This window comes from Psammomys obesus, unplaced genomic scaffold, assembly GCF_907164565.1.
Source record: "Psammomys obesus unplaced genomic scaffold, mPsaObe1.curated_primary_1811, whole genome shotgun sequence".
NCBI classification, from domain to species: Eukaryota; Metazoa; Chordata; class Mammalia; order Rodentia; family Muridae; genus Psammomys; species Psammomys obesus.
In genome coordinates this window covers 1,576,949-1,589,820 of record NW_026596234.1, presented here as the reverse complement: position 1 = coordinate 1,589,820, position 12,872 = coordinate 1,576,949, and the positions used below count along the sequence as shown (strand labels likewise).

Here is a 12,872-nt window from a genome sequence, read left to right as displayed (position 1 = left end):
TATTTAATTTTGAAAAAAAAAAACAAAAAAAACAAAAAAAACAAAAACCTCAAGAAACCCGTGACAGCAGTTTGAGCACACACATACACTCACGCACGCACCCACCTACGCACACGCACACATACCCCTGAATGTCCCTTGGAATTTAGTCCTTCTGGTCTGTCAGGTGACAGGGAAGGGAGGCCACTGTCTGCCCAGGGGAGAACGGTACCTCATCAAGCCCAGACCTCACCCGGCTCCAGTGACAGCTTCCCCCATTCTGGAAGTTCCAGACTCTTTACAGTTGTGCTCGCAGCACCCTTTATGCCGTCGTTCCTTCTACCTGGCTTGGCCAGCTTGGGCTTCCTTACTCAGTAAAGTGAGCTCTCTTTAGTCTTTACCTTGACCTCTTGGCAGACATCTAGATGCTTATGAAAGTATGCTAGGAACTGCACACTTCAACTCATGCCTCAAATCCGAATTTAAGCTTTAGCTGCCACCTTCTTTGACCTCCGCAAGGTGGCTTCTCTCTCTTCCTTATGTCTGTCCACACTGGACCCTGACTCAGTGCTTTTACCCCTTAGCCTACAGTGCCCGTCTCTGCCCTGGGAATGGCTGTTCTTAAACTTTATACACACAGGAATTTTCCTGAGTCTCTTCAATACCTTCAGCTCCAGTGGCCCAGGACTGATTCTTAAGCTCAGAGACCTGCCTCACTAGCACCAGGTTGTCAGAGCGCAGGAGCTCTGCAGAACATAAGGGCCGCCTTTGCTCTGTCTTCCTGTCCTTGGATCGAACTAATCCTGGGTCACATGGCTCAATGACTCTGACCTCAGCCCTGCCAGCTACAGATATTGCCATTTGTATTCTTCTCTGAGCTCTTCGGAGTCCTCATCTGACCAGGCACCCTGCGCGCGGCCTTTTGCTTTTCCTCTTTGCTGGCTGCATTTGTCTAGACGCCACAAGGGGGCGCCTGAGACTGCTGTCTGAAGCTTCTTTCCTGCCTGGAAAAGTCCGCAGGGTTCGGGCGGGACCTCCAATTGCATCAGGAGGTGGGGGCGTTGCCCAGAAAAAGAAGCTGGGCTGGGGGTCCCCTATTCCCAGCCTTGCCTCCAGCGGTAGGTCCATTTTCCTGTTACAGGGTTGGGAGTGGGGGGGGAGCTGCCCGGAGACTGGGGAGGGGTTGTGGCTCACCAGCCCCTCTGGCAGTGAGGGGCTATGTACACTGACTGTTGCAGGCTCTCTTCAGGTTGGGTGGTTTGACTTGTGCAGGCAATAGTCTGTGACCGACAGCTACCTCTGGGCAAGCGCAGTGTCCCTCAGCCTGGTGGGTTAGGACTCCCGACAGCTGTTAATGGAGGAGAGGCTGAAGTCCTCCATGTCCCGTGGGCTCCTGGGACCTTCCTCTGGTGTCAGGGTTTCCTTTGGTTTCCTCTTCCCTTGAGACGGCTTCTTGGGGGCTGTGGGAAATTCGAAGTTAGGAGAGACATGGCAGCAGCCCTGTGGACTTGTATGTTCTCCCTAGAGGTTTTTCTGACTTTTCAGCTTCTAGGCTCGGAAGAGCCCAACTCGGTGAAGTCAGTTGGCCACTCTTTTTTTCCTGACAAGGTAGTGAATGGCTGGGGAATGGGAGGAGAACCACAAGAGTATGGCAGAGGGCCACCCCCGTCACAGAGCCTAACCCCGGGGTCTCTCTCACTGCTGCAGAGCGGCTGGGACCCTGGCTACAAGGAAGGGGATCTGATCTGGGCAGGTGACACCTAGGACCTCCTGAGATGCCAGGTCTATGGAGCAAACCTGTGGCTTTGGGCCAGTTAACTCATCAAGCCTCCGTTTCCCCACCTGTCAAGCAGGGTCAGTTCTACCTACCAGTCGGAGGAGTTAAAAGCCCAAGGCAGAGACAACTTCGTATCCCTCCCAGTCTGCATGGCTCAAGATAATGCTGGGATGTGTGTCGCCCTGCTAGGTAAAGTGGGAGCGTGAATGAGCCTTACAGGACATGAGCCTGTTCTTACTGACTTCCAGACAGTTTCCTGGAATAGAGGAGTGCTACCCACAGGATGCCTGGTGCCAGCCATCCTTTGCCCAATTCTAGCTGGGAGGATAAGGGGGAGAGGTGGCTTACTCAGTGTGAAAGTTGGAGGGTGACACACTGGTAACCTGGTGGACCACACCTCACTTCATGTGCACATAGCAGGAAGTGCTTGGAAATGACACAGGCACCCTGGCCTCCACTCGGAGCAAACACAGGCTGCGGTCAGTCCCTTTCCGGCAACAATGGCTTATTGTGGTAGGCCCGGCCAAGCCTGCTGAGCTGTAGCCTGGGCAAACATAGGCCACATGCATATTAGCTTAGGTGTTCAAAGACTCGCCATTGTGCATTGGAGCAGGAAGTATCCTGATACTCTTACCCGGGACCAGGCTGAGATTCCTGCTATCTTATCAGGCAGAGTGGAGCTCAAAGGCACCGCCCTGGGCAAACACGTGAGCAACCCTAACACTGAAGGAACACACACCCCAGGGCCGGCCAGATGTGCTTCTGTGCCTGCCCAAAGGTCCAGGAAGAGGGTCCAAGGATACCAGTCCCAGGGAGCTGCTTGCAGAGAGACAGTAATAAATGTCCTCAGTTCCTCTCTTTCTTTCTCTTTGTGCCTTTGAGGCAGGAGCTGATATAGCCTAGTCTGGCCTTGAACTTGCTACATAGTTGAGGAGGATGATGTGATTCAACATTGCTTCCCCGTGTCTGGGTGTGGTGCTGTACACCTTTAATCCCAGCACTCAGGGGGCAGAGGCAGGACAGTCTCTGTGAATTCAAGGATAGCCTGGTCTACAGAGTAAGTTCCAGGCCAGTCAGGCCTACATAGTGAGACCCTGTCTCAAAACAAAAGATTGTTTTCTGTGGAAATGCCTTTTTTAAAGTGTTGGCAATGGAATCCAGAGCCTCATGGATTAGACTAGCTAATCTAGACTAGCCTAGCGGCGAGTCTGCCAGCTGAGCCAAGTCCACAGTCCCTTTCAGCTCCATTCTTATCCCATTGAAATTATGGAGCTCTGGTGTTGGTCCTCTTGAGGGAAGGAAGCTGAGGCCCAGGAGTACTGCAAGGAGGTCATTTGGTTAGGATTCATAGAGGCCCTTGCTGGGGAGGCTTGGCTTCTGTCAGGCTCTAGCTGGTCCCCAGATGTCAGGTGGCTAGAGGCACACCCATCACATACCTGGCCCTATTTGCCTCTCCAGGAGGTAGTTACCTTTGTCCTGCAGGTCTGAAACCCGCTTCCTCTTTTGTTGTGGACCCTGTGGATGGTCTTCAGCATGCCCCTCCCCTGGCATGCTTGGCTCCACACTTGCCTCAGAGGTCCTGACCACCTGGGCAGAAGGAGACACACTCAGGGCAAGGAATACCTCCTCTCCTGCCTGGGCATCTGCCAGGACTACCTTGAATGAATGGCTGAAGACCTACCTTACTGTCTGAGGTATCCGACTCTTCCAGTTGCTCCAACTCTGGCCTCTGAGCCGTGACCTTGCTGGCCTCTGAAAGACAAATGGGGTCAGCAAGGCTGGTGGCCTTGGGCATGCTGTCCAAGGACAAAGAGAATAACTCTTCAGAAGAGGATGCAGAGGGGCTGGTAACCTACCCCAAGACTCTTGCTGAGATCTGAACCCAGGCTCACCTGCTGGGTACCCTCCTGCTTGGCTCCTCAGCCCTGTGGGTTGGAGCCCTCCCTTCCTCCAGTGTGGATAGAGGATGTCTGCTGGGCCTCAGAGCCTCTATCCACAGTGGGAGAGACCCAGCAGGAGGCCAGCAGGCTGTCACTCCAACTCTCCTCCCACTGCACATCACTTTCCACTGGACTGGGGCTCCGAGTGAGGGCTTTACCTGTGGCCTCATCAGTGTCAGGCCTCTGTAGGTGGGGCACTGGCCTTGGCCTTCCTCCAGCCTCCTCTGTTGTCCTTCTAGGAGAGGTCAGACTGTCGTGGATCCCTGAGAGAGGGTGTGAGGTGTCCTGGGAGAGACAAATTAATGGTTTGAATATCTCTGTGTGTCTCCTTCCCTGAGCCAACTCAATCTTCAGGCTGTTAGTAGGTGTCCGTCCCTTTCCGTTAGAGTGTGAACAAGACAGCTGGGCTGCTCTTTGGCATCAGCTGGTGGGGCAGAGAGAAGAAGGCAGACCTAGGAGGCGTAACTACCATCTTGCAGTAGATGTGCAAAAAGAATGAGGACAGGACTGGGATCCTTACCTTGGGAGCAGAGTGTTCTTCAGGCTCCTGAGCTTTGGTCTCCGAGCTGCCGTTGCTGAGAGTGTGGGGGCTGTGAGTCAGGGGTCTGGACAAGGTGGGCAGCTGGGGGCTGGGAGTATGGACAGCTGTGGGGCTGAGAGGCAAAGGTTGGCCAGTTGACTTGGAGATGTCCCGACACCGTCCCCGGTCAGAGAGGTCCAGAGGCTTGTCTGGGGGGCAATCCTGAGTGGCCACATGTGTCTCTTTCCTCCAGGGGCTACTGTGGCCTGTAGACCGAGGGTGCCAGCCATCAGGCTGGGCCTCTGCACTCAGAGCTGTCCTGGGAGCCTCACACTCAGAGCTCTCAGAATCTGAGCCAGCTGGTGAGGAAGATGGCATCTCTTCTGGTGTGGATGGGACCCTCATCCTGGCACTGCCTGCCCGTGCCCGTGCCCGCAACTGCTGCTGGACCAGCAGCAGGTGCAATGCTCCTTCTAGCCGTGGGTCCTGTATGCCTACCAAGGCCCCAGGCTCCTCCCATGCCTCTGCCTCTCTAGCCTTCGGGCCCTGGGGCAGGGGACTATTGGCAGGTGTAGCAGGAGCCAGGGGGCTGCTGTGGGGGCTTTGCAGATGCAGAGACAGGTGTCGGTTGAGGAAGCAGAGGCGATCGGTCTGAAGGGAGCGCTTCAGGGTCTCATAGGCTACGGCTGATGGCCGGGAGGCCCGCAGGAAGCTGGGGGAAAGAGAAGAGTGACGATAGTGGCCCTTGGCCATCAAGACTGGTTAAGTGAGCTCTCAGAGAGAGGACAAAGGCACCTCAATTCATGAATGAGAAAGCAGAGGCCCAGGAAGGTCAGGCAAGCCACCTGAGGTCACATAGCCATGGGAAAGGACAGGCTGTCAGGCTTGGGCTCTGGAGATCAGTAGGTATAGAAAGTGGTTGATTTGATCAAAGAGGACCCAGAGTCTGGACACTGTGCCCTATGTCTCCTCCTGTGTCTGTGTCTTAGTTATCTTTAACTGTCAATTTGACACAGCCTAATGTCACCTTAGAAGACAGTCTCAGTTGAGGGACTGCCCAGATCTGATTGGCTGATGTCTGGCAGATTGTCTTAATTATTAATTGATATAGGAGTGCCCAGCTCATGGTGGGTGGCATCATTCCCTGGGCAAATGCCTGTATAATAAAACTAGCTGAGCTGGGAGTGGTGGGGCACGCCTGTAATCCCACGACTCAGGGAGGCAGAGGCAAGAAGATGTCTGTGAGTTCGAGGCCAGCCTGGTTTACAAAGTGAGTCCAGGACAGCCAGTGTTACACAAAGAAACCCTGCCTTGAAAAGAAAAAGAAAAGAAAAAAAAAAAAAAAAAAAAGAAAGAAAGAAAGAAAGAAAGAAAGAAAGAAAGAAAGCTGGCATCTTCTTCAATGGTTCCTGCTGTGAGTGAGTCCTCCAACAGAGGTAATGCTGCATAGACTAGCAAGCAGACCTATCTTCAAGTTCCCGCTTGAGTTTCTGCCCTGACTTCCTTCAGTGATGATCCTTGACCTGTGAGCTCAAATAAACCCTTTCCTCCTTGCTTTTGGTCAGAGTTTTGTTTCTCACAGCAACAGAAAGTGAAGCAGAAGATCTTGTGGAGGTAGAAACCAGCTACCCGAAGTTGTCCGATCCTCCTGTCCACCTTCCACAGCCCTGGTGGCTCTGCCAGACAAAGAGACTCAGGCTTTGCATAGGTCTTCTGAGGCCCTAGCCAAGGCATATGCCAGTGTCCTGCCCCACCATGGCCTGGTCACTCAGGAAGTGTGGGAGCTGTGAACCAACCCAGATGTCGAGAAAGTCAACCCCGGAAAAGATACTGAGCAGCAGTCCCCAAGCTGCTGGTCCTCTGCTCTGGGGTACCAGCAGAGAGCTGCTCCTAGTAGTGGGTGGGACCTCACCTGTCCACACGGAGGCTGTGCTCATATGTTGGGCTGGGTGGGCTGCTTCTGGCGGACGGTGGCGGGGGCGTCCCATTGGCGGTACTGCAGTCTGGTGGGCAGGCCCTGGAGCCAGGCCGCACCACGGCCACTGTTGAGTGCAGTTGGTTGGAGATGCACTGAGGGCTCTATACAGAGTGGGCAGGTTAGCCTGGCAGGGCACCTCACCCAGGCTCAGCTCCCCCACCTCCCATGACACTCAGTGTCCCTGCCTGGCCTGGGGACAGGCCCGATGGGTGTGAAGCTGGCACAGGGTACCTAGCACACAGCAGGATGCTGCTGCCAGCCCGCTTGCCTGGAAGGCACTGAGCGTAGGGGTGGGGGTCAGGAGGTGGGATCTCACCATGTCCGGGGCCCGTGACTCGGGCAGGTTGGCAGCTGGGGAGACTCTGGCCACTGGGGATGACTTGTGGCTTGACCCCTTATCTGTGATAGGAGGAATGACAGGGAACTTAGGGGACGCTGAGGGATCCCCCAAGTCTCCCAGCCTTTCCCCTAACCCTGCAGATCTGTGCCTGGCTGTTCTTCCTCAGCCTCCTCTGGACCTCCTGGCGGGATCTCAGTGGCACCTTTCCGGCTACTGGGGGAGTGGAGTGGCACGGGTGACGGGGACTCTGAGGTGCCCTCCCAGGCCTGGGATGCAGTCTTGTCTCTAGAGAGGAACAGGGAGGATGATGAGGATGTAGAAGCTAGAGCACCTGGGGCAGCCAGGCCACTCTGTAGGGCTGGATTTTGGGAAGATACAGGCCTGCTGAGTGGGTATCTGGGCCTGTGCTGTCCCACTCACCCCAGGCTCCGAAGCCTCTTCACTTCTTCCTTCAGAATCTTGTTTTCCTCCCTCAGCCCATTCATCTCATTGGCTGCAAAGAGCAGTGGCAATGGAGGCCGTAGGTCAGGGATGGAGACAAGGGATTCCTACAGTACCAGGGAAGCCCTCCTTGTTTTGCTCTAGCCTGGCACATAGCAGGAGGGTATAATAATATTACTAGCTATGAGATAGTGTTGGGTAAGCCCCAGCCTGAGGCTTGCAGAAGAGATGAAGCCTGTACCCCAGATTGTCCCTAGAACTCCCCCCAGGAAGGTCAGGAGAGCGGGGATTCCCTGGCCTAGGAACTGAGAAGAGACACAGACCATTGGGGGCCTCCTCCCACGTGTCTGGGACCAGAATATGCCATGCCTCTTCCTTTCCCTGTGGTTCTATGTGGGCTGGGGTCCCTGGGCTGTGGGTGTGGCTCACTGAGGATGCAGAGATGCTGCAGGCTTTGCAGGTGGGCACTTTCCAGTTCCAGCTGCTTCTTCTTGGCCAGCTCCTGGGTGACCATGCAGCGATCGCACAAACCAGCCCGCAGCCTGGGAATAGGAGAAGCCATACAGAGGCAGACATTCTGCTTCCTTCTGCCCCATTGCCAAGTTGCCTTTCCGCATTGTGTTCCACAGACCCCCAGGCCTGCCTCCTGCTGAGGGCTTAGCAGTGCATTGTAATTAAGTTTGGGAAGGAATCTTAGAAACGAGGTTCTCTTAAGTTTCTGCAAAGCCCTGCAGTGGAGACATCTCTCTGGTTTGGTCTGTGTAAAGGCCCTCAGATTGGTTCTGGGAGGAGCCACCTCACCTGTTCTCCAGCACCCTCAGGTTCTCCTTCAGTGCCTTCTGCTGCTCCCGGAGCTGGTGATTCTTGGCAAAGAGCTCCTCTACCCTCTGCGTGTCTCTGTGTGACAAACAGCTGAGGTGGGCTGCTGGTTTGGATGCCCAGTGTAGCCTGGGTCGTGGTGGGTTCTCCCTCGCAGCTCCCTGTGGGGTCCTGTCCTGTCTTGTCTTATATTTGTGTTACCTTAGCTATGGCACATATGGACCTTGGTCTAGTCCAATGGTTCTCAACCTGTGGTCGTGACCCCCGTAGGGGTGTTGAACGACTTTTTCACAGGAGTTACCTGAGACCATCAGAAAACATAGGTATTTACATTACAATTCGTAACAGTAGCACAATTAAAGTTATGAAGAAGCAACAAAAATAATTTTGTGGCTGGGAGTCACCGCAACATGAGGAACTATCTAAAAGCGTTGCAGCATTTAGAAGGTTGAGAACCACTGGTCTAGTCAGAGATGGGACACAGGAGGGTGACCTGCAGGCCAACCACAGCAATTGAGACTGAGCTGGGCCTCACAACAAGAACTGTCACTGGTACTTTGATCTCCCTCAGTCTCCAAGTGGAGGACTGATGTCTCAATGGTCTAGTCCTAGCTCTTCACCTAAGTAGTATGTCACCTTGGCCATTCTAAGCCTCAATTTCTCTTCTTCATTAGGGATGCTGGGTGGGCTGCCATTAGGGATGCTGGGTGGGCTGCTTAGGGGCAGTGTGAGTGGCCATGGCCTGTGGGAACAGCTTCCCTCCTGCCTGCTCCTCTGGCTCTGCTGGGCTGACTCACCGGCACCGCTCTGAGTTCAGTTCCAGAAGCTTGTTCTGCAGGCCTGGCAGACGGGACAGAGAAGGTGCGTGTCAGACCAAGCCTAGCTGCCTTCTCATAGCAGTGGTAGGGCTGAGGAGTGACGTGGGAACTCCTGCCCTGGCTGTCTAATCCAGACCCCTGATAGCTGCCTGACTCTTGGGGGCAGCCCCTGGGAAGGGTGTGGGGAGGACACCCCATTTGCACCACTGTTCAGATGTTATGTTTTCCTGACCTGTGGCCTGGGACCCTAGCTCAGCATCTGATTAGAGATTGGCAGAGACCCTGGTGCTGGAAGTGGCTGGCCACTCGGGAGGAGCAGAGTATCTAAGAGGGGCTCCTTTTTGAGGGTGGGGAGGAAAAACTAGATACAGACCTGCCAATGTCTGCTGGGCTCACAGAATGGATGTAAGACCTGGTACTTGTGTTTCCCTTCTAGTTAGTTCTATTCATTCCTCAGATCAGCATAATCTCTGAGGGTAGGGCTGGTCATCTACTCTCTCAGCAGTTGCAAGTTCTTGGCCTCTGGGGTTAAGCAGTCTCTGCCCCGCCCTGAGTTCCTGTGTAAGCAACCAAGTCCCTTAGGTATAATGAGGGTTGTCTGCCAGCCCAAACCAATTGCCAAAAAAGGTCCCCTCCTCTGTTAGGGAGTGGCCTGGTTTGCGCTTGGTCAGTGGCTACTCCAAGACTCTCAAGCTCCAATCCTATTAGCCCTAGCTTCTTTCCCTAAGCACATGGGCAGGTATTGTTTCTGTTGCTTCCGGGTCATTTCCCATAACACTAGATATGAAATAAACAGGCTTTCAGAGCAAGTCCCACAAGACCCTCTTCTCACTGCCACACTTCTTTGGCATCCAGTGAGGCTGATCCCAACCTGGCCTGGGGGTTCCCAGAAAGACAGCCTGACTTCTTCCCTGAGGCCCAGGGAAGTGGCTGGCTTCTTTGACCTTCAGGTAGCCCTTTCTGGAAAGCCTCCAAGGACTGAACTGGAATTGCAGTGAAGTGTGTGTGTGGGGGCACCGTGACCATTGAAGAACTTAGCAGGAGCTGGAGGGAAGGAGGTGTCTGTGTGCTGCTGCAGACACTTCAAATGGCCTCAGGAGCATCTAGAGTGGGCGGCCTCTCCCTCTGGGTGAGATGAGCCATTGGGCTTGATCTGCCAGTCCTGAGAGGACACAGCAGGGACGTGCTTGTGGTCATGAGGTGTTGATAATGACCCCTGATAATGCCCCTCTTCTGGTCCACACCATAGGCTATAGTCTAAAGGCATTCCGGATGAAGCAGTGCTCACAGCCAAGTCTGGGCCAGGCTGGGCATCTGAACACTTTGCAGCTTGTGTCCTTGGTGTCGGGATCCTGTCCTCCAGCCACACTTACTGAGCACTAGAGGGGATCCTCAGAAGCTCCCTGACCTGTCGAGACCCTCAAGACCATCTCCGGTTGAGCGCAGTAGAGCCTTCCATTGACCACTCACCCAGGACCTCCTTCTCATGGGCCTCCTTCAGCCTGTTCAGGGATTCCATGAAGCTGTCCATGACTCCTAGTGTGCTGGCCACTCTGCACTGGCTGTGAGGAGGGCTGGGACCTCTACTTCCCTTCTGTGTCCAGCCTGTAGAGAGGGGAGTGGAGAGAAGGTTGGCTTAGGAAGGGGCTGTGGGCTGAAAAGTAGGTGAACTTTTCATGTGTGGGGCAAATCTGCTCACTGTGAGGGGATGCCCAGGGGTAGAGGTAGAGAGTGAATGGTAATGTTTGGAGGGTAGAGGCTGAAATGGTTAATAGTGGAATCTCCATGGGGTCAGAGTAGTGGCACTTGACTTCTGGAGTACTTGACTTCTCGAGGCTGGGCTGGGAGTGGGATGAAGGGACCCTGAAGTGTAGTGGATTCTTTGTCACACAGTGGCTGTGGTGGCCACAGGAACTTACTGGGCAGAGACATCTATGGTGTAGGGAGAGAAACCAGGAAGAAGGTGAGCTCCCAAACTGGTTTTACAGACCCACCTAGACTCCAATTCTCTTATTGCTGGCCACTGTAGTGGAAGTGATGGTTGGTGGCTCTGTGTTTGGTGGGTGAAGGGTATGGGAATGAAGAATTGGGAGGTTCCACAACTGGAGGCTGGAACCTGAGGCTCATCTCAATGAGGGATGTCCTTGTGGGTTAGCTAACCACCCCAAGCCTGAGTACCAGAGGCTGAGGGGCCCCGGTTTTAGGTCACATGACTCTAGCTGCCTTTTTGCTCCCCTGAATTTAATACAGTTGTCACTTTCAGCAGAGCCATCTAATCCTCAAGACATCTCAGGGACTTTCTCTCCAAGTGGGAGAACTGAGGTTCAAAGAGATCTCCACCTCTTTCATTGGGGGAAGTAGACTTTAACTCAGACCTTGCTCATTCATCTAGTGTGCGCCTGGGATGCTTTCAGTGTGCCTGTATGCTCAGTTGTGTAGGCTTTACCTTGCTAAAGGCTCAGAGAGTGGGACCGGCTGGCTGGGACAAACAGGGCTAGAAAGGGGCTGAGCCGGCACCTGCAATTCCACCCAGACTCGCCCAGCGGGTGGCTCTTCCCAGGCCCCTAGCACCTGCGGTATGGGCTGGGCCCACACTTGTAAAGGAGCCAGCCAAGGGATCCTGAGGTGCCTGTAGGCTTGGGAGAGGCCTATATGGGATCTGGGTCTACATGCTGTCTTCTTTCTGCCTTCTAGCCCATCACACACACCAGTTGGCTATTACTCTCAAGGTCCCCAAAGGGCAGCCTTGAATTCTCTGACATACACTGCCTTAGCTCCCTCCAATGTAGAAAGGTGCAACCTGTCCAAAACCCGTGGCCATGACAAAACCAATCAAGGTCCTCTTGATCCTGGATAACAGTGCTATAGGCATGATGTGACTTGCCTGATAAGCAGAGGGCAGACATACACATGACTGAGATAAAGTGGAAGTTAGTTTCCTGGGCCCAACTTGCCTTGGCTGTCCCTGTGTCTAGTTTACACCGCTCTGGATTGTTGGGGGTCTGGTGAGGGAAGGAAAAGAAGGGTGGCAGTTTCCTGGGTGCAGTCTTCAAACCTTGGCATTTTGGTGCAGAAATGGGTGACCGTGGGTAGGATGAACCTGGCTTTTAAAAATATATAGTCCATGCCCAGAGGCCTTGTGCCACCGGTCAGCAGAGCAGCTGTCCCCAGTAGGGCTTTTCTGTGAGTCTAGGCTTGCTGAAGGTGGCTAGCAGCTTGGGAGTGCAGGGAACCTTGTAGGTGGGTGTGGGTCTTTTCAGAGGCCAGCTGTATTTTGCACCCAGGTGTAGGGAGCTGTGAAAGGAAACAAGCCTGCAAGAGTTGCACAGGCTCAGTGCAGCCTTTAACCCGGAAGGGTAATGCCCAGGAAAGTGTGAGGCTTTTGGGGGCTGCAAGGAGCAGAGTGGTGATGGAGGTAGGCAGAGACCCCAAACTATATGGCTTAGGGTCACTATCCAGAAGCAGGAGTACTGCTTGCTCTCAACACCCAGGCTAGAAGGTCTGTGTAGCACCGCATCCCTGGGAAAGAGCTGGCAGTGGGATAAGTCTGCTGGATTTGCTGCTGCTGCCTGAGCAGCTTGGGAGGCAGGTACAGAGTTGTGGGTTAGCTCTACCTACACAGACAGTACACACCTTCAGGCCTATTGTGACTTCCTTTGTCTTCAAGGATTCGGGGACAGAGGTGGGGTTTGTTCAGCATCAAAGCTGACAAGAGGAAGGAGGCTGCATGTGAGATATGGCCTCTATGTGGACAGGTTGGATGCTACTGGATTCTTCCCTGCTTAGGAGAGCGTTCTGCAGAAGCCTTCTATCACATGTCCTCGCCAGGAAGGCTCACTGTGAGTCCTGCCTGCCTCCTAGGAAGCCAAGTTGAACCTCAGGTTCCTCTCCTTCCTCCCTGTTCCTCCCAGTCCCTTACTTGCTGCAGGGATCCCCACTTGCTCCATGGGATCTCTACTTGTCTCAAGGGCCCCTGTCTATACCTTTGGGTCCCCATCTATCACCCATATGCTCCGTGGAGCCTCCACTACCCCAGGGGCCCCTACCACTCCCTCAGGAGCCCCACCCAAACCTCAGACCTTTAACCTGCCTCTCACAGCTCCCCCAGTGGCCCTGAGAGGAGGCAAGGGTTTTCCATAGCCAATCACAGCAGGCCAGCCAGATGTTGTCCCAGAGGAGAGCCACAACCCCACCCCAGAGTGCTAGCCTGGTCTTTGAATATGGTTCTTGTCCTTCCTGTGTAGCCTTGGGTAAGTTGCT

General features: G+C 54.2%; 1 protein-coding gene across 1 annotated transcript; it reads right to left on the bottom strand.

Annotated features, from left to right (window-relative positions):
• Window positions 1–56: 56 nt before the first annotated feature.
• Window positions 57–10,143, bottom strand: Rbbp8nl (RBBP8 N-terminal like). The gene is given in 13 exon segments (XM_055596201.1): window positions 57–1,439; window positions 3,226–3,343; window positions 3,438–3,508; window positions 3,855–3,981; window positions 4,217–4,928; window positions 6,129–6,295; window positions 6,511–6,593; window positions 6,656–6,819; window positions 6,955–7,027; window positions 7,405–7,517; window positions 7,777–7,872; window positions 8,592–8,634; window positions 10,083–10,143. Coding segments are annotated over 13 exon segments (1,956 nt in total). The 3' UTR covers window positions 57–1,311.
• Between the last annotated feature and the right edge of the window lie 2,729 nt (window positions 10,144–12,872).